The 22083-nt window shown below is 39.1% G+C and overlaps 1 protein-coding gene across 1 annotated transcript in view; it reads right to left on the bottom strand.

Annotated features, from left to right (window-relative positions):
• CUBN (cubilin) overlaps positions 1–22083 on the bottom strand; it is a 140709-nt gene that overhangs the window by 49603 nt on the left and 69023 nt on the right. Inside the window, exons 30-39 of the mRNA XM_069859559.1 lie at positions 21283–21457; positions 19482–19663; positions 13294–13450; positions 11548–11664; positions 8277–8390; positions 6877–7008; positions 6465–6597; positions 4072–4277; positions 2611–2792; positions 916–1105 (exon numbers count right to left, since the gene is read on the bottom strand). Of these exons, the coding sequence (XP_069715660.1) occupies positions 916–1105; positions 2611–2792; positions 4072–4277; positions 6465–6597; positions 6877–7008; positions 8277–8390; positions 11548–11664; positions 13294–13450; positions 19482–19663; positions 21283–21457 (1588 nt within the window). The remainder of the gene's footprint in view (positions 1–915; positions 1106–2610; positions 2793–4071; positions 4278–6464; positions 6598–6876; positions 7009–8276; positions 8391–11547; positions 11665–13293; positions 13451–19481; positions 19664–21282; positions 21458–22083) is intronic.

The following is a 22083-nucleotide window of genomic DNA, read 5'->3' as shown; positions in this document are numbered from 1 at the left end:
GAAGCATTCTCTCTCTTCCCAGGAAGTATTTGTCAGAGGTACATGATTATATTGGGCACATTCTCTTTATTTATGGTTATCATAGAATCACAGAATAACCAGGCTGGAAGAGAGACCCACCGGATCATCGAGTCCAAACATTCCTATCAATCACTAAACCATGCCCTTTAGCACCTTGTCCACCCGTGCCTTAAACACCTCCAGGGAAGGTGAATCAACCACCTTCCTGGGTAGCCTGTCCCAGTGCCCAATGACCCTTTCTGTGAAAATTTTTTTCCTAATGTCCAGCCTAAATCTCCCCTGGTGGAGTTTGAGGCCATTCCCTCTTGTCCTGTCCCCTGTCACTTGGGAGAAGAGGCCAGCACGCTCCTCTCTACAACCTCCTTTCAGGTAGTTATAGAGAGCAATGAGGTCTCCCCTCAGCCTCCTCTTCTCCAGGCTAAACAACCCCAGCTCTCTCAGCCATTACTCATAAGGCCTGTTCTCCAGCCCCTTCACCATATGAAATAATATGAAGTATTGCATATGAAATAATGCATATGAAATGCATTAGAGTAAAAAGTTTTATATCACAATGGCCAGTGATTTAAGAATGATATTTCAAGATGGATACTTTTTCATGAAAGCATATAAAATATTTAGCATTCATGAAATACCTGCATAGAGAAAAATTCCCCTCTAGCAACATCCTTATTTTTAATACACTGTAAAACAGTATAGCTGATCTATCTGAGAGTCCCTAGAAATTGTTTTAAAAAGCTCTTTAAACACTTAATTAAAATGTCATAGAAAGCTTTCCCTCTATTAGTAGCTAGAGCTTTCTCTGATGGGGAAGTTGGTTTGGAATTCTTTAAGTAAAGCTTAGTATATCACTGGTTACATCACTTTAAACCAGACAGTCAACTGAAAACCCACCTCTAGCAATGGAGCGTGGAACAGCAGAAGCATCTACTGCATACCACTCCAAAAGAAAGCCATTTCCAGTCACGGTTGAATCTGACTGGAACTGGATTGTCATTGAACTGCCAGAAGATGCAAAAGAAGCAGGGTCTGCACCACAGTATGTTGCAATAGGACGAGAATTAATGGTGGGTCCATCATAAACCTGCAGAGAGAAGAATGGTGTTGTTCCTCACACATGCAGATCTTCATCTGCCCCATACTCACCAAGTTTCCAAGGAGAAAATTACCTTCTATAAATGAGTGAGGGATCTTTCAGCAAATCCCAGCTAGAGAGAAACCTCTCTAACAAAAAAAACCAGAACAAAATCTTCCTTTCCAATCTATTCTGCTAAGAATAGATTGAAGAAGAAGGAGCTGAATGTAAGCCATCAAATTCATTTCATTCCCCACCACAGGGCTGGGGATATGGACTGACCTCTCATGTTAAAAAAATCTACTAGTACAATCTTGTTCCTTGGTGAGGAAAAAAACCAACACAATATGCAGGAGAAAAAAAAGGCACTGCTTTTCACTTTTAGTTTACGTTTCCCCCTGAGGAGTACATATATTTTAAATTCTATCAAATAAATACACAATAATATTTTCTTCATTTTATGTATTTATATGCCAAAATCCTGGCTGGTTAAAAGATATTTCTTTTTTGTCACCTTTCAAACCTATTTGTGTTTTAGTCCTCCTCCTCTCATAAAAAATGTCCAGTAGAGAAAGCTCAGAAATATTAAATAAATGGGAACATTACACTGAAGATCTGATCCTTGAGTAAGGTTAAAGGTCAGGCTAATTCACATCTGCTGAATGTCTAGCTAATTTAAGAAACTATTTTTGCTTTCATAAGGACAGACAAAGAAAGGCAGACTGAGTTAGAAGAAAATGCTGTTAAAATCTGACATGAGATGAAGGAAAAAGTTATATTACCATTTCAACTAACATTACATTTGGAAATAAGTGAAGTAATAATTAATTGAATATACCAAATATATTGAACTAGTATTACATTTCCCTTTCATGAATATGAAAGAAATGATAATCATTGAATCAGTTGGTTAAAAAAAATGACAAGATGTTTACCTTAGTTAACTATGTAGTTATGTTTAGCTAAGTTCAGAAAGAAGTTGTTGCCCAGTTTGCTTAGCACCATGCGTGCTGTATTTTTTAGCTTGGTGAAAAGGCTAGACTGTATTATAGGAGGGTAAAGAGAAACAAGGTACCTCCTTATTGCCAATAGCAAGTTCCTGATGCAGAGAGCAAAGAAGGTGCAAGAAAAGGATTGTTCCTCATAGGATTTTAAAATACCCTCATTCTTAGAGGCACTAAGATACTATCATTACTGCTGTCCTCAACTGAACCAGCACAGAGAAAAGTTCAATCTGGTATCTGACTTGAAAGGCTTGGATTTGATAATTCAGGATTGCACCATTGTGGACTTATTTTAACTAAGTTTCAAACTTACAAATCAGAAATAGCTGTCAGGGAGCCGAAGAGTATGTAACCTCTCCTATAACTACTAATGACTGAAAAGAGAACATAGCAAAAACAATAAACCACAACAGATCCTCAGAAATTCTTCCTATTCCTCTTGCTGTTTTCTCTATTCATAGTTTTTATTTAAGTCAATTGAAATAAAACAATTTTTCACAATGAAATCACCTTTAGTTTGTCATAATGGCATCCGCGATGATTTTCGATATCCATCTGCAGAATATGGCCATGAATAACTTGTGAAGCATTAACACTTATTCGCCACTGGTAATTGGAATTGTAAGGGTAACTTCTGGGCCACTGTGGTGAAGCTATTTGTCCTCGGTTCCCCACAATATCGTTTCCATACACTGAAAAACAAGAATGAGACAACTAATGCCTCTAATTCACATAGATTAAAAGAAGCACTGAGGCCCAACCTGGAATATAGCTTTCATTTCAGTCCACCAGACTTAATTTACTTAGAACTAGACAGCACTGTGAGGCTTAGACTTGTGTCTCAGACAGTCCTTGGATGCACATCTAATTATTTTCCTGTTGTAATGGATGCACTGTGCCCTTATCTGAAGGAAATTACTTCATTTGAGCCATGTGGCTCTGCATACAGGGGCGCTGGGAAGATCTAAATTCTCCCTTGACTCTACCTACTTCATTTTCATTTCTTCCCAAGAAGCATTAAATAATAATTTTTTTTAAATGCCTTGGTGTTCAGGTAAAAATGGTTCTGATTTGATTGAGCTCTGACCTATTGATAATTCCTTTTGAAAATAAGTAGCAGAAGTCTCAAAGTAAGGAAAATAATTAGTAGTCTAGCTTGCATAATCAGAATGGCTGTGATGTTTAGCTTCAGCAGTCTGTTCATGCAGCAAGTCTGACTGTTGTTTGCCACTGTCTCTTGATACTTTGGATCTATAAACTGGCATAATTTCATTTTCTTCTGATTCTGCTCTCTAGTTGATGACATCGAGGTACAAAACTGGAAGAGGGACACTGACATACTCAAAAAGCAAAATGGAGAGCCGAGAAAGAAATCCTTTTCTCCTAATTTGTTAATTGCCTAATAAATGGCAACATAAACATTGAATACCATTGATTACTCTCACGTATTAAAGATACCAGATACCTCTAACAAGCTATTGGCAAACTCTGGTTGCCATAGAATTTGCTAGTACATAGCTCTTGTTTGTATCTGTATAACCCAATACTGCTGATGGAAGAATCTGAAAACCACATGATAAACTGTTAAAGAACAGTCAGTGAAATAAAGAACATACTATTTTCTGTAATTCAAGGAATTTTTTCTTTCTTCTGGAGGATAGTATGTTCAAATCGGAAAAAAAAATATTGTCTGTTATGATAATTTATAAAGATAGAATGTCATTTGTAATTCTTCCAACTAGGTTATACTTAATATACTTACATACACAAGAGTTCTGTTCTAACATGTTTTAGAGCATCTTTTCACATTCAGAAGCTATTTTACAAAATATTGTTAAGTGAATTCATAGCTTTGCTGACATCAAGAAACATTTTCCAATAGAATATAAAGGGCCAAAAGATCACTTTTTGGAATCATTTTGGAAGTCATATGAAGGAACAATAGCTTTCAATTCAATAATGTTTACTTACAGTGAGAGAATGTGGCCCTGAAGCCAACATCAGTGCCTGAGCTGTCAGAGACAAATTTCACCCACAGGACATGTCCAACCGTAGACGTATAATTTGAAGGCAACGATTTCCCACAGAATCGTCCTGCCAGTGTGCCTGTATAATTCCCTTCACGAATCTCCAGGTAATCTTTGGTACAGCCGGTACTACCTTCCATCTGGAAGTCTCTGTTTCAATTGCAATAGAAGAGCATAAGCAAGCGTGTGACTGGCACATATTTCAGAGTTTGTCTTGCCAAGGTGCTAGTCCCCCCTGTAGCTGTAGCTGGTATCCTACTGTAAAAGTTAAGAAGAGGGAAGCAACAAAACCTAGAAACCAGAAGTCACTGTTCATCACCTGGCAGTGCTACTTATACAGGGCTCTCTTTTCTAGCCCCTTATTTTATGACAGCTTCAGTTTGTGATGTTTTAATTTTTAAAGAATTTTCAAACCCTTGCAGTATTTCTTGGTTCTCCAGCAACAACCATGAAATGCAGAAAGCCACTGATATATAATACAGATTTTTAATATAAGCCCAGGCCATTTACTGCATGCACATCTAGTGGGCGCAGAGAATACTTTCAGCCTTATAAATCACTTTGCAGTCCCTTCCTATCTATATTATTTCAGTACACTCACTGATGAGAAAACAATTGCAAGAGGCTTAGATTCACTTGTAGTTAACGCCTCAGAGCTCACCTCTTAGCAGTTTCTCCAGAATTATGAAATATTACTGTTTCTCTGGCCTCTCAGAGATTCATATACCTGTGTGTGCAAAATAGTAATAAGAATTGCTATGAACTCTTCTAAAGGAATTTTTGCCTTAGAAAGAGAATGGCATTTAGTTATCAAACTATAAATTCCTAATTATTGCACCAAGTTGAATGCTAAATGTATTCTAAAAATCATTATGTCATTCTAAGTGAAGTGCTTTGATTCAATACAATGTACTTTTCAGAAGCAGGCTATCAGAATATAGGAAAGGTTCAGAGAGTGCCTATTACAACCAATGACCCAAATATTTGTGCTTTCTGATTTTCTGGTAACAACTCCTCCCCTTCAGTCCTGAATATAGCCAAGTGTTTCAGTGTAAATGTGCTATAAAACAGTTCCAACCACTCATCTGGATATACTTCAGACTGATTTAAAGCTAACTCTCAAATTGCAACTCAGGCATTTCTGTTCAGGCTGAGCTAAAGAAAATTAACACCTCATACAAGAAAAACCTTATAAATCCCTAATATTAAATTAAATTAAATTAATACTGCTTTCTAATGCAATTACTCCATGCTTTCCAGTATTTTCAGCTTGCCTTTCAACTTTGTGGAACTGTAGAAAAGGAGTTTACATCAACTTGGTGACACTTTGTCCAACCAAATGTATGTTCCACTGATAGTTTCTGCTTCACACTACAATTCTGGTTTGCTTTGGAAAAGCTGTTATTCATTATTTAGTTCCAAATATTTTGGAAAATGTTTTCAGGCTGTAGTACTTTTACTCTGTTTCAGTGAGTAAAGGAGGAATAGAATATCTTTTCTATTGTGTTGGTGAATCAGTACATGTCTAACAAATCGCACTTTAAGTAGTCAGCATGTTAGTGAGCAATTTTTTCTTTTGTCCTAATTAACTGTAAATGCAGGTTTCAGAATTATTTTTCTATTCCTGCTCATTCTTGATAAGATTTGCAGAGTCAGTGTGCTCCTTCTTGGCAGAAGCCACTGTTTGATGCCAGGAAACAGAGAGGCTCAGATACCCACATCCTGGGTAAAGAACAACTTAACCATCCTGGTGAAGAATTCCACATTATCCTGTGGATTGCACATGGCTTCAATTTTAGAAGTCTGCAAAGGAAAGTAACTTTGCTGAAAGGAAAACAAAATTTCTACAGGTACTCTCCTGGGCCTTGTTGTATCTGCATTGCTATAATTGCTGGAGAAATTTTGAAGAGTTTAATATCAACTTTAACCCTACAATCTGCAGAGTATCTAGGCCCTTTATATTACTGAACTATACAATAAACAATACAACGAATCTGCTAGTAAGGAAACAGTAGGAATTTCCTTTGTAAAGAAAAGGCAGAGCAATGCTAAATTTCCTCTTCTTGTTTTTAAGTGAGGGAGAACTGGCTTCCTCAGCATCCCAAATTGCTCAAACGTTAAACTACCTATTTACATATGCCTTAATATAAGCAATGATTAAGACAGGAGAACATTGATTTCAAGCTGCCACTAACCACTGTTGTGTTCCCTTTCCAAGTTACCCTGAAAATATGTTTCAGCTTTATCATCTGGTAATTACATTTCCTAATAAATACAGAACATCCTTCCTTCAGGTCTGTTAAAGGGCTGAATAACAACCCCTGGTGATGCATTTACATGAAGGACAGCTGAAGCCGGTTGCCAGGGGAGCTGAAAATTGTCCAGACGCACTCGGTGTTGGGCGGATATGGCTCAGGATAGCCAGGGCTGTTGAAAGCTCCTCTCTCCATGTGAAAAGCACCTCCACAGGCTGCAATAAGAAGGAGACAGTAGAGGCTTAAGAAGGATGACAGACACACAAAAAAATACCTTGACAGAGCCATAGCATTTACTAATCGAGAAAAAACAATTCTTCTTGTCTCCTTATTCTTTAGCTTCTTGATGTACTTGCTGAGACCTTGGCCAAAAAGAGGAAGGGCAATAGGGGATCTTAATAGTGGGAATGTCAGAAAGACAGAGAGATACAGAATCTGTTTTTTTTCTTAAAAGTCAGAGGCATAAGGTAGCAAGACTTGTCATATGGACTTACATGATGAGGATGCAGCATATGTGGCATGAAAGCCCCTGGCAGTAATGCTGTTGTTGTTGGTGATGAAGTTCACCACCAAGGCATTACCAAAAGAAGTGATAGGATGTGGTATAGTAGTGCCACAGTAACGGCCTGAAAGAAAACAAGACACAGAGAGAATAAGGCATGTTCAGTATGTAATTACTATTGCTAATTTAACATTGATTTTAACTCCTGACAGCAACCAGGAATAACATTTGTTGCTTACAATTGCGGTTGTCATTTCAATATACATAAAAATGAAACATTCCATTTCAGTAGCGCAGAGCTCAACTCTGGTGGCAAATTTTTTCAACAGAGGAAGGACCTTTTGTACACCAAACACCCTAATCACTGGCTATTCTGTCACTGAGCTCCCTTGTGTTCACTTCCATCCAGAAAATACAATCTGACTAAAAAAAAATCCCATCAAATATATCTGGCAGTAGTTTCCATTTCACTCAATGGGTTTCTGAGTTAAAAAAACCAAGTGACAAATAACAGACCAGGTCTCCTGTAATGGATTGCAACATGGGGATTAGGAATATGAATCACGATCTAGCAGAAAGGCATCTGACAGCAAAAAAGAAAGATAGCAGCTAGCATCCTGGTCCTCTTGCCAAGTGAAAGCCAAGTGTAGGAGATAAAAAAAAAAAAAAAGAATTGTGCTCTTAGTTACAAACCATTTAAATTGAATGCAGCCCCACTCCTGACAAAGAAGCCTAAACAAAAGTAGAGAGCATAATCAAACACAGATATTCCTAATTTCCCAGAAAGGAATTTGAGGCAACCCTGGGGATGCGAGGCGAGTCAGGACCACCATGTGGCAAGAGTGCTCTCATGGCTTCCTGGCAATATAAGCACTGAATTTTGCTACTTAAGGTTGTTTCTGCTACTTGAAGGTTATGGCTTTGGATGGAGATGGCAGGGGAAGCTATAGAAAATTCAGGAACAAGCAGAAAATCAGGCCTTCCATGGCTTGAGGAAAATTAATTTTCTGCTCCTAGAAATTTGCAGCTTTCTTCTCGTATGTTTACTGTGCTTACGAGTGTGGGTTAGATTCTGGTATTGTACAGTTACCTGGGAACTTAGTTTAAACTGAATTGCTTGGTTCCCAGTATTGTTCAGCTGAGGAGGAAGGAAAAGGCAGCTGGAGACAAAGACAAACTGCAGGTTAGTAGGAATACAGTCAGAGTCTGTGAGGACTGTGGCATTTACACTGAAGACTTATCCTCCATCCTTGGTCTCCTCTAGCCAGAGTGGCCAAGGAGCTTCCTTGATCAGAGAAAATATATGAAACAGGAGGACACTCATAGAAAACCTTCTCTTGTATACCTGGGTGTAGTTCCACATATGAAATAAACAAGGGAATGGTACAATACCTTGAAGAGGAGCCTCATAGTTATTCCCATCCAAAATCTCCACAAAATCCATTGTACAGTTTTGTCCATTCATTTCAATATCAAAGTCAGTGAATGAGAGTGTGATGTGGTTGACTGGCAACAGCAAAGAGTAAAACATAAAAATAAGTTCAGCATTCACAGAGAAATAATAACATGTAGAAATAATAACATGTAGACATGGGCTCAGTGCTGGGTCCAGCCCTGTTCAATGTCTTCATCAATGACCTGGATGAAGGCATCGAGTGCACCCTTAGCAAGTTTGCAGATGACACTAAGCTGGGTGGAAGTGTCGATCTGCTGGAGGGTAGGGAGGCTCTGCAAAGGGATCTGAACAGGCTGGACCGCTGGGCAGAGTCCAGTGGCATGAGGTTTAACAAGGCCAAATGCCGGGTCCTGCACTTGGGGCACAACAACCCTATGCAGTGCTACAGACGAGGAGAAGTCTGTCTAGAAAGCTGCCTGGAGGAGAGGGACCTGGGGGTGTTGGTTGACAGCCGACTGAACATGAACCAGCAGTGTGCCCAGGTGGCCAAGAAGGCCAATGGCATCTTGGCTTGTATCAGAAACGGCGTGACCAGCAGGTCCAGGGAGGTTATTCTCCCTCTGTACTCGGCACTGGTGAGACTGCACCTGAAATACTGTGTTCAGTTCTGGGCCCCTCACCACAAGAAGGATGTTGAGGCTCTGGAGCAAGTCCAGAGAAGAGCAACAAAGCTAGTGAAGGGGCTGGAGAAGAGGCCTTATGAGGAGCGGCTGAGAGAGCTGGGGTTGTTTAGCCTGGAGAAGAGGAGGCTGAGGGGAGACCTCATTGCTCTCTATAACTACCTGAAAGGAGGTTGTAGAGAGAAGCGTGCTGGCCTCTTCTCCCAGGTGACAGGGGATAGGAAAAGAGGGAATGACCTCAAGCTCCACCAGGGGAGATTTAGGCTGGACATTAGGAAAAAAATTTTCAGGGAAAGGGTCATTGGGCACTGGAACAGGCTACCCAGGGAGGTTGTTGATTCACCTTCCCTGGAGGTGTTTAAGGCACGGGTGGACGAGGGGCATGGTTTAGTGTTTGATAGGAATGGTTGGACTCGATGATCCGGTGGGTCTCTTCCAACCTGGTTTTTCTATGATTCTATGAATGTACCATTTTTCTTTTCTCCCCTGAAGTCAATCAGTCCCTATAAAGCACAACATCTGAAGTAGTTTAATCCCTGATATGTAGAGTGAATCTGATGGAAGTGCATTAATCCTTACTGCAAAGGTCATGGTAAATCTCTTCCTATTTCAGTACTTTCTAGTACAATCGACTTCAGAAGTGTAGGATTTAACACATACACATTTCCTAATATCCAGACAGCTTCATTATATACTGAAAGTGTCAGCAAATACAGCATGGAAAATTTACACACATTCAGAAACAAAACTTATTTCTACACATCTGTGACCTTCTGTCCCTTTGCAATCCATATGATAGATCCAGACAAAATGTGAATTGATGCTGCCCTGCTCCAGGCTTAGAAAGTGCTGGTTCTTTCATCATTTTGTAACATTCTATATACATCAATTGGACTCGTTAAAGAATCATTAACTACCCTCAGCTATATTTGTACAGAATTGGATTTTCCACACTCTTGGACTGCAGGTTATGTCTTGAAAAAGAGATTCTGACTCAGAGTATTTTTGACTCTCTTATTGGTCTTGCTTGCCCGCAAAGTGATGTTACAACTGAAAGAAGAACACCACTCTGAGGCAGTAGTTACTTGTGGCCTTAGGGTTCCCGTGCAGTTCAACCAAGTCGGTCTCCCGATTTAGATGATAACTAAGCTTTCTCCCGCATTGACCAAGCCTGAATTTGAGACAAATATTTTGCTTCTCACCAAGCTACAATTAATTAGCTAGAATAAGCTAAAATGACAGCTGTGGACCCAGGCACTGCATTCAGCAGGGTGCCACTGACTGGCATTCAAGCTACGTAGTCTGTGTTCTGCGCTCTTTTGTGTCCTGTCTGGTCAATCAATTACAGCTATCAACACAGGTCCCTGGGATACAAAGCAAAAAGGAAAAACACAGTGGGAGGTAAAAGCAGGAGACTTGTTGGTCTTCTCAGTAAAAGCAGGGCAGGAACTGTACTGTGGTTTGCCATAGGCTAAATCTATTGCATGTGGCTGGGCCCTGTCACACTGTGTGACTGCCACAGCGGAGCCGCGTGTACTGGATAACCTGCAGTCTGTGGTGGAGCTGGTGGAAGTCACTATATACATAGGCCACTCTTTATACAGCATTTTTCTAGTCTCTTCTATCCATGTAGATCAGGACACAACTGTTAAGTATGGATCTAGGAAAAGATTGTCTTTAAAAACAAATGTTGTGTAGGTGAGGAACAGCTTTAATTATGTCCTTTTCATATATTTGTAGAAGAACTTATACTAAAAAATACTGCTTACCTCCTAATCTCTGTTTAGCTGTTTTCTTTGGCAAACTGAGTTTCATTTTATAATTTAGCAAGCTAAACTTATAAATGGAGCTGGAACATTCTATGATTTTTAACAACAATGGCTGAATATCAGATGAACAACTGAAGTTCATATTTGCTATTAAAACCAAGGATTTCTTTTAAAAGGTGTTACCAGGACACTATTACCTAATTGCAAATACTTATAGGAATCTTAAACAATGTAAAGGTAATACTGAGTATTAAAGGGAATATCACTATTTGATGGAAAATATTTGGTTGTTTATGATCAATCATAAATCGCTCCATCTGAGGGCACACATATGTGCACAAGACCAGTCTGTTGATGTTCTTTTTCAATTTGTATTTTAAATTGAAATTCCTCCATACCTTCTCTCATTATTCAATTAAAATTTCATTTTCTTATGTCAACAGTATAGACTTGCTCTAATACAACTCAAGCTTGAAAAATGCAGAGCAAAATAAGGTCAGCTAAGTGTAAGTGCTTTAATTATATATAAGTCCTTAGATGTGAATCCAACTTCACATAGTACTCAACACCTTATTTATAATTGCAACACTTGGGTCACAGTAAATCAGATAAGATGATAAAGTTGTAAACTGTTTCCTCACTATGCACAAAGTCTACAGTAAAATCAGATCTAGGACAGATAACGAGAGTCACACTTTCTAACTACCAGGATGCAGAACTTCCTACAGAAATAAAGGAGGAATTTTGTATTGTTACTGCAGAAAAGAAGATGAGGATGTTAGTCATTCCAGCTAACTATGAAAGATGTTTTTACTTACATGGTTCCTGAGCCTGAATAATCCAGCTGCAGTTTTGATTGTTTGTGTATTTGGCAGGATACAGAGGAGAGGAAATTGCTGCCCCAACTGAATCTGATTCAATGAAACTTCCACAAGCTTTAGAAGAAACACACACACAAGCGCATATACATATAAGTATTTACACATACAAAACATCTATCTTCGATTCTGTAGGGAAAATGATTACATAAAATGAAACAAGCTACATCAACATGAAATTAGGATAAAATTCACAACAGTAATTTATCAGAAAAAGAGACATGAGGACTAACTCCCAGCATCTGGTGTACTTTCTTGACCTGGATCCACAGGCCATGCTGGACCTGGCGGACCATCTGAGAGAAGCCAGAGTAATGTGAGAACAGACCTCATCTTTTTCAACTCCTCATAGCCCAGAAGTTCAATCTCGGGGCCAAAGAATTCGGTTTCAGGGTAGTGCAATCATACACCCATTTCTCTGATCATCTGCCTGTGTTGGCAACTAGGGAGTTAAAAATAATAAGAAACTCTTCAGAGCCTTCCAGTGTCCAAGGATGGCATCACATTGTATTGGCATGATCCTCTTGTGTGCTGCATCAACAAAACTGCAACTGTGTGAAATGTTCCACATGTGCAAGAGCTTGGCTGACTGCACAGCTTTGGCTGGCAGTGCTTAGTGCTGCCACACCTCATTTTGAAGCACACTAACTCATCATAAAACCTCCAGATCTGAGCTTAATACATTGCTGCTTTGAAGAGCAAGGTGGGAAGTAAGGTATCAAAGACCAAGATTAATTTATCGTGCTGTGCTGACTAAGAAACCCAGCAGGACATGGGACTTACAGGGTTTTCTCAGGAAGAGGGAAGCTGGGTTGCCTTCATCTTAGATACAGAACACTTGCTCACCAGGCATATTTTGTACAACAAATGTGCCCTGAGAATGTTTAACAGATTAGGATCTCATAGCTGTTGGTCAGGAGTGCCTAATTAGATACCTAACTAGTACTGCAATAACTGGGGTAACTGACATTTTTGCTGATGCAAAATCATCTTTTTCTTTATAATTTCTAACAATATTTTCAAAGAAAAAATATTGGATAAAAGTACTAATTTATAGTGAAAAGAATCCTGAGAAGAAAATGAGAGAAAGGGATTTCCTTTGCAAAAATGAAATGGCTATGTCTTGGGGAAAAAATACTTCCAAATGATTGTGAAAAAATGAAAGAAAATCACCAAATGTCAAATAATATGTAATTTCATGGAAAGTTCTGCCCAGTTGGTGTCATTTTTCATTAAAAAGGAAACTATGTAAAATACCAATTAGTCCTCCAGAAATTTGATAGTTGGTGTTTGGCAGGGTTTGCAGGCCTGAATCCATGGACTTCATCAACAACAACACACAGAATTCTTTCATAGCTTTTCAGATTCATGCGCATGGATAGGCTTATAAAATGTTATTTTGTCACTAATCTGTGGAAACTGCCAGTTGCATATTTTTCTCAGGAAAGTGCTGGGTAGCTAACCCTCTTGGGAGGAGGAATAAGAGCTGACTGATGTGTGCTAGATGACTTGCTATAAAAAGATGATCCTTAGATTTTAAATTATTTAATCTACAATTGAGAAAAAATCAGTTCTGTTAAAGATGCACACTGGTATGCTGCATGTACAGCTGTGCTAAAAGATTGTGTCTATTACAAACAAACTGGTGATTAGTTAAAGATGCATTAATGTAAGTGACAAAATTACCTTCAGTAAAGCGAGCACTGAAGCCCCTGTGATGAACAGTTGCATCAGAGTGCAGTCGGATATACATCACATTCTTGGAGGATGTGATAGGAGCAGGACGCTGTGTTCCACAGAGTTTTCTGAGAAGTGGTGCTTCATCGCTATGACCATCAAATACCTGTTATGAAAACATCAAATTAAGTATCTGGTTTCAACAGGCGGATTGAGAAGACTTTTATTTCATTCCCTCTCTTACATTTCACACATTTTGGAAACAAACTATGCATTGTGTATCTTAATTCTGTGACCATTTCAAAAAATGCACATATTTCAGGGTGAAGTTACTGTAGCCTTTATAACAAAAATGCATCAAGTAACCATTATATTCTGTGTATCTGGTGTGGAAACAACTCTCCTGTAACAATCCAGATATTCCCATACATTTACTGTTTTCTGTTAATCCCTAACATGAGTTCCCGTTTAGCTTTTATTCAGTTAAACTTTGCATCTTGCCTCATCTTCTAAATTGGCTCTAGCATGCAGCTAGTGAACCAGTGGGAGCTATGGCTGTGTATAAAAAGAGAAGATGCTTAGATTATGAGTTTTAGATATATGTACCCTGTGTCAAACATCAGAGGCCATATACCTATACTTTATAATAGCTTTAGGTTGCTGAATTACACACATATACATAAAGTGTTGTTTAAGCAGAGGGCTAAGAAAAGTAAAAATAGGGGAGGAAGAAAGCATACATGGTTTTACAAAACTTCACTTTTAATTTTACCACAAATACTTTCCTTCTCTTTTTTCCCCTTAGAGCTGATAATTTTATTTCCTTCCTCTCTGTTTCACAATAAGGAAGAGAAGCATAGTGAAGTTAAAACCACTGAGTTTCTAGCTTAAACGACATCAAAATTATAACAAGAGAAACTACAGAGAGGAAAAAATGGCCATGGTCTCAGAGTGTCCCACTAATCTTTCCTAGCACTCCAGTAGCCATTATTTGTTGCTGATGTGTTTGGAGCCATGGGCCAGCTCCAGATCTTTTGTGATTGTTTTCAGAAGTGATGAGCCCTGGAGCCATCACTAGCTCGTGTCCTAGAGAAGAAAGCTGGGCTTTGGGTTACTGGACAGCAACAAGAGTTGAATTTAGCTCCTGTTTCAGTGTTAGTGCATTGCCAGAGGCAGGTCATTTAATACAATCTGTGACTCAGCTTCCTATAGCAAAATGGAAAAAAATATGGATAAAAATATGGATAGAAGGACTGGAAGATACTTAGGTGCTAGGATGTTAAAAGGTATATAAAGGCCCACTTAGAGAGAAATCCTTGAGTCATAGAATGGTTTGGGTTGGAAAGGACCTTAAAGATCACCTAGTTCCAACCCCTGCCGTGGGTAGGAACACCTCCCACTAGATCAGGCTGCTCAAGGCCCCATCCAACTGAGCCTTCTTTAACTTCAAAATTCCTCAAATTCTAGCAAGTCCATGTAATGCAGCACCAATTAATTAAAATTCTCTAACTAGACTGTTTAACACAATGCAATGTTTCTGCCTCTAGTATTCAAATGCCTTTGAGAACATTAGTTAAAAAACAAAGGTGACCTGTCTCAAATAAACCTCAGAGCAGAGAAATCAAGGACAAAATTCCTGCTTAATCCACTGACATATCCAGTGCTGTATTCATGAATTACACATTTGGTCTGGGGCCCACAACCCCAGCTAGCTGTGTGAGACCTTGCGCTGGGGTATTAAATGTACTGCAAAGTCTGTAAATAGGAGCACCTGGTAAAGAGACCCAAAATATCCATTTGTTCAAACTTCTCTTCTGTCTTGGCATCCTGCCCCAATCATCCCTGGTGTGCGGTGTTGAGTCATCCTCTGAACAAGTATTTTTTATATAAATCAGACTATCTGGAGTTAAAAACCACAAAACACTGAATGTGAAAAAAATTAATGACTAACAAACTAACCCCTTGGAATTAAGGTACTTTCTTTCCCTAGACAGCAGTGAGGATTTTGACTGAATGCTAGAACTCAGAATATTGTGTTGACAGAGCACAGAGAGAGGGCCTGACTACACTTAACATAAACTGCTGTGCCACTCTGCACAACTGAGGATATGACCATTGACATATGGACTTTTGTGAGACACTAGTAGTTGACCTTTCTCACTTGGGAATATACAAAGGATGAGTAATATAAGACACTAAGCACGCATTTCATTCCAAAAGCTTTCTGGAATAAAGAAGTCTTTCTGCAGCAATACTGGAAGAAGAGCATGAAGTCAGAGGAATGTTTTCTAAATTATCTGTATTTGCTGTTTCTGGGTAGCTTGCTTGAAGAACAGTACTATCTCCTCTTTCAGAAACCCAGAGATTATTCCTAGCCCTTACACTTCCTAGAAATCTGATTAAAGCAACAGTCCAGCATAACCACTAGTGAGATACAGTAGCAACTCTTATGAAATATGGCAGCTACAAGTTAAGCAGAAACAGTAACACATGGATAGTGTATGGCTGCATCATTTTTGCTCACCTGCTATTTACTAGCTTAAAAATTTTTGTAGGGAGGATTTCAGTCTTGAATCTAGATCAGAAATCCCAATATTCACACACTAGTACAAGAAAGAGTTGTGTTGCTCTGCAGCTTCTTAAAGTTATTTTGAAAACATCTGAGAAATGCATTTCTGTGGCTGCATGAGTAAAGGAAAATGATGCATCTGCTTACTTAGAAGCCAAGTTTTAATTTGCAGCGTACATAGCAATTTTTTCTTCTCTTCCCTTTTCTGCAATGAACATAACTGAGTGACTCATTGCCTTCTTGTTTAAATGTGTCCTGCATTTTGCAGAAGCTCATGACAAATGAAGACAGTGTTTGTCTTCTGAGCCATGAAAAGTCCTCATATTTCTACCTGTCCTCTCCCAGAAGATTGTCTCTGCCAGAACCTGGAATAAATGAACTCATACCTCCTCTCTAGCTCCCAGAGGCTTATGTTTCTACATTCCCCTGTACTACTTGTTATACTGCAACAGGAAAGAGAAACGTTTACATAATCAAAGCCACTGAAAAGAGCAAACTATTCCTCCCTCCCATTTTCAGTGCCTTGCTCTACAAGCACTGCCTTCCAAGGGATGTTCTCCTCGAGTCTCCAAATACTAGAAACTCTTATTGACCTGCATTCCTGATGTAGCATCAGATACAATACTGCTTAAACATATGGGCAAAAAAAAAAAACAAGAATTAGTACATTCACCATTTCTTTCCCTGCATTTTCCTTTTAAGAAACAAGTTTGTTTGTTGTAAGGCACACTCTCTGGGTAGAAATGGGCTGGTACACAAAGAGAAATTAGAAATTTATTCCTTATGTATGGTGAAAAAGACAGTATAAATTATTCCCAAAGATCTTATGCTTTCTATGGAATATAACTGAGTTATATTTGAGATCAGAGAAAGGAAAGGCTATAGGCTCTCATTTAGCAGATAAAGACATGTTTGTCTGTTCTGAGAACAGATACGGTACAGAACAGAAGCACAGAAACTGAGGAATCGACTAAATTTAGGTAGCTAAGTGAATGAAGAATGTGCTTTTTTGGTGTCCTGGACTACTCACTGAGCAGTCCATCCATAGACTCTAGAGGGAGCTCAGAGCAGTTACACTGTAGGTTACTACTACGGCCTGAGAATTAATTTGTCTGCACCGAGATCTGTGCTTAGATTCAAGTGTGAAATCATTGAACCGAACTCAAACACACACTGGGCTTTTCGGATTTGCTGCACAGGCAAGAAGCAGCAGACATGAGTATTTTCCCTCCCTCCATTTTGCTCACAAAACAAATGTGCAATGGAAAACACTACAGGAAAAAATACTTTCTCCTGTGTTCTCCATGGAAAGGAATATACAGCAGAAATACATCTTTTTAAAAAAATCTCAATTCATAACAAAGGGAAAAATGACTGAGTCTAGAAGGGGAAGGATGAAGGAACAGGGCATTGGTACAATTAAGGGTGGAGGGGAGCCCCAAGAGAACTCACAAAGCAAACAAAATCCATAAAGATAAGTAAAAAAATTAAGAAATAGAAAAGGGTGGAACCACTGTGTTACTCATACACAGTAGTAGTTACTCTACCAGAGGGAGAAAAACAACCCAACAGCTTCCTGAGCTGCCCATATTTTCCATTTACGCAGATTTTGGAATGCAATTCCTAAACCATTCTCAGTCAGACATCTACTTATACATTTCCAGGCGCACTCAGTCCCCTAACTCTGTTCTTCTGTTACCGTGTGAGGCATATAGCAAATCACATCCAGGTGTTGGTAGCAAGGGATCTTTTCTGCATATTGGAATACCAAGTAGAGAAAGAAACCCCATCTTCTCCTTTCTTGCCCTTTGGTCCCCCTATATTAACACTGAAGAACTCTTCTCTAACTCATACACCAGAGGCTCAAATCCCTTTGTTATCTCTTGGCTTCAAATCAACATTCTCCCTCATACATTTTCAAACCACTCTCTGCCTGGTGAGCAGTGATTGATGCCTGCATTGAATTTAAATCTCCTTGTATGCTCTCACATTGCTGCTTCATTTGTGTTTGCACAGCTGGGGCTGATGGGCAACTTTATCCTCCTCCACCACCCTCTAAAAATCCCAAAACCCAAAAAGCAGAAGCAAACAAGATACTCATGTGGCAATAGAGGAATAGGGAAGTCACTGCACCACAACAGTCTGTAAACTCTGCTCATGAAAAGAGCTCTGCTACAGTCACTTTTTCTGCCAGCTGAAGGACTGATGCCTTAAAACCCCAATGACTATATTCAACCTGCGAAGGAGATGGGAGTTGTGCCTATAAATGCAAGGAGCTCATGGAGCTGAGTACTCTACAAAGGGTTTGGATAGGCACATACATCCACTGGCATCAGATTAGTAGGAGAAACTTGTACATCAGTTTTTTTCAGAATTTAGCCCTTAAATTGTGAATAATTTTTTTTTACCAGTACTGCCATTTCTGATGGCTTGTGTTTCTGTCAGGCAAACTGTTTTTCTACTCCTGTGTGATATCACAGAAGGCTTTGATTTTTTTCCAAAAGATTTTGCCTTTCAATGATTCCCCTGATGTAGTTGAACAATTTAAAATAAAAAGACACAATCAGATTTCCCTGTGCTTCAGAATCAGAAAAAAATGAACAGTCATTTTACAAAGATGGTTGGTGGCCAAATGAAATCTCCAGTTCTGCTCAGAGAAAGGGGGGACATTTTCTTTTTTCTGGTTCAATACAAAAAAGTTTTACAATGCAATGCTATTAAATTGATGCTGTTTACAAAAGTGTCTCAGTTCCTGCCAAACTGAGTTCTCTGTAAATGACAGTTTATCAAGGAGAGGAAAGCTGGATTTTGGGCTTCAGCCACTGTGCTTTATCTGGCTGGTACTGATCACACATGCCTTTGTACTGAGTGAAGTGCAATCTGACATCAAAGGTCAGGATTTCATGTCCCTGCTTCCAAAAGGGAAGCCAAGTGGAGATACGAAGAGTTCTTTGTTGTCGTGTACTGATTTGAGCAGCAGCTTGAATGTCTTTGACATCAACGAAAGTTCACAAACAGCAGTGCGAAGCTTCTAACAGAGTAGTAGCTCTAATAAAGTAACTAAACTGGCAGCCGAGGAGCACCTGAATATACGGTGCATGCAGAAAGAAAACCAGCCAGTCAAAATTCCTTCTGGATGTAGACCTCTCTCTCTCCTGAGTCTGTAACTGAGTGTTGGTAAACTATTATACATGTGGGCAGTTCATCCTATTGCTTGGAGCAAGCGGTGGTAAACTGCACTGTAAATGGGAGAGGGTGTCACAGAACATCCATCAACATATGAGGTTGTTCCTGCAAGATAAACTACAACTCACACCACCAAAAGGAAAAAAATGGTGCCAGGATGCAGCATTCACTGCTTTTAAGAAAAGTTTCTTCCAGATATAAGTCAGAACCTGGAATAATGCAGAAGTGCATTTGTGAAGCCTGTTTCATTGGTGAAGCAAAGGGAACTAGATCATAACTATTTAGTGGTAAATTTAAATCTTAGCTCATCAGTGAATAAGTATGACTATGCAACTACCAGTCTGAAATCAACTGCAGCCCAGGTTGCGTGGTAAGCTTCCTCTTCTGCAAGCATTTCACCAGACTCAATAAGGAAACTTTTGAAATTTCTATTGTTACTTACAGCAACGCTGTCATAGTTGCATGAATGGTGATTTTCAATGTCAAAATCCGTGAAGTTCAATAGGACTCTGTGGCTGTAGTCAACTTGGATGACCCAAGAGCAATCTGTGTTGTTATTATAAGGTTCAGGATAGTTCGGAGAATGGATTTCCCCGCTGGTAGCTTGGAAAACACCGCCACAGCCTGAAAAAGACACAATTAGTTTTAATCAGAAGCTCTTCTACGCTTAGCAAGATTCCACCTCTATTTTTAAACAAACGGAAGAGCACCTTAATCTTTATATTTTCTGCAATAAACTCCTGTAAGATGAGTGCTTCAACTGTTTAAGTGTCCTGTCCACAACAAAAATCAAAAGAAATTACTATCAAGAGAGTAAACATTATCATTAACGGTGAATATGCAACAACAAAGCTTGTGAGTAATCTTTCTAGCCTCAGTCCAGTAGTAGATATTGTAAAGGTTGATGCGTTACTGCTGGTGTTTCTCTATCCTAGATATTGTAAAAGCAATCAAAAATATCATTCGTAAGAATGCCACAGATTAGCATTCTAGGAAAGCAATGACTGGGCCTAGCTGAGCATAGGGATGAGAAAACCATTTCTGAAAATATCAAGGCAGCTAGGAGCTGCAGTTTCCATGTCAGCAACTCTCAAGTTTCTACTTCTTTTCCTATGCAGTTGAGGGCTTCCTGAAGACTCCACCTTCAGGTATTTTCGACCAGAACACAACAGTGTTCATGTTCTAAATAGCCTGGAATGATGGATCTTGTGTGGGAAGTAACAGGGCTTTCAGTAGGACTAACACAAATGGACTTTTATATGTTGTAAAGGGATGGAGGAGGGTAAGAGAAAGACATTGGGACTGCTGTGGATGGATGCAGCCTACTGGAAAGGTAAAAACTATACAGTTACTGCATTCTGATAAGCTGGCATTTTGGATGCTAGATGGGGAGTACAAATAGGCAAGAAGCTATAAAGAGATGAGAAATCTTCAGGGGGCCTAAGTAGAAAAAATAAGCTGCCAGATCTTGGAAGGGGATTAATTCAAAGGATTGTAGTAGACTTCCTCTATTAAAGAAAGACTCTTGTGCCTTTCTCATAAAACTTGTGAGAATGGAGATATATAAACCTTGACAAACTAATGAATCCATGTGCTTAACCAAGCAGAACTGCAAGAATTAAAATCTGCCTCTCCTCACTTTTCATTGCAATTACTTTCTGATAATTGGCCTTCTCGTAAGAACCCCCACGTAGAGACTTTTGGTTGGGCCTTTTAAGCATGCCTCTTCTTTTATGGATTACCAGTAAGACTTTGAACAAATAATTACACAGGGGATGGATGAATCTTATAGAGTCCAAGTATTTACTAATTACCAAGTATTTTTTGAGCCCGTTGAGTTCTCCAAGTTAAGCCATGTTCTCAGCTATTTTTCACTTTTCAGTTTAAAACCAAAAGCATCATTCAGCTAATAAAGAACTCTGTGTGGGTGAGTAGGTGGGGAGAACTGCTAGCATGCAAAAGTTCTTTTCTGATTACAGGGTTATCGTTATTACTTATGTAGAGAAAAAAATCCAACAAGGTAGACTGTGACAAAATACATAAATAGGCCTAGATTTTAGCTAGTTAGACAATTTCTCCCTCATTTTGTTTCTCAGCATCTCTTAGTGTTACCAAATCCAGTATCATCCAAATTTTCCTTCAGTTTTCAGACCTGTGCTGTTTGACTACTTTAAATGCTTGCATGGCTGATTCATGATTCTCAGACTTCCTGAATTTCTTCTGGTATTAATCAGTATACTCACCACCTGGATTTTCCTGCCAGGAGGCACTGAAACCTTTCCCTGTCACTGCTGCATCAGTCTTAAAATGGACAATGGCTGAATTGCCAGTTGTAGAGACTCGCAGTGGGTTCTGCACTGATCTTGAAACACACAGCTGGGCCAGTCTAGGAGAGAGGAAATCAGGGCCACCGTAGACCTAGAAATGGAAGAAACACTGTCAATAGTTTTTTTTAAGAGACTGTCTGACACAGAATATATGAGAACTGTTTAGCTTGGAGAAAAAAAACACAAACTCTGTAAGTATTGAAGGTGATTCTACATTTTGAAATGTAAAGTAGATAACAAAATTGTTTTCTTTGCAGGTTTGCTTGGTGTCTGAATCACCTGGTGCAAGTACGAAATTCAAGATGATTTCAAAACAGCCTTTCATTAAATAAGAATTTTCTACTTTGGGGGCTTTGCCACATTCTTCTCCCCCATCCCTCCAGTGTTAGCATCTTGCTTCTGTAGGGTTATAAAATCAGATTTTTTTGTGTGTGCTCTAACAAACAAGCTGTATCTCCTTGCAGGAACTCGTGATGATATTTTGCACCCTTTGTGATTAAAGGCACAGCTAAGATTGATTTCTAAATTCAGGCTTGATTTCATCACTCTTTCTGATAAAACAAACAAAAAAAATTGCAATTTTATTTACTCCGGTGGTAGAATCAACATCCAAACTGTGGGAATTTAGTCAAGTAAACTACATTTTAATAATGGAAACAAGGATACATATTTGCTACAGAAGACGGGTTTTGACTTTTAAGAGAAATTATTTCCTAC

Source organism: Phaenicophaeus curvirostris, chromosome 6 (assembly GCF_032191515.1).
Source record: "Phaenicophaeus curvirostris isolate KB17595 chromosome 6, BPBGC_Pcur_1.0, whole genome shotgun sequence".
Classification (NCBI taxonomy): domain Eukaryota; kingdom Metazoa; phylum Chordata; class Aves; order Cuculiformes; family Cuculidae; genus Phaenicophaeus; species Phaenicophaeus curvirostris.
The sequence above is the reverse complement of the archived record's forward strand: the minus strand, read 5'-3'. Positions and strand labels throughout refer to the sequence as shown.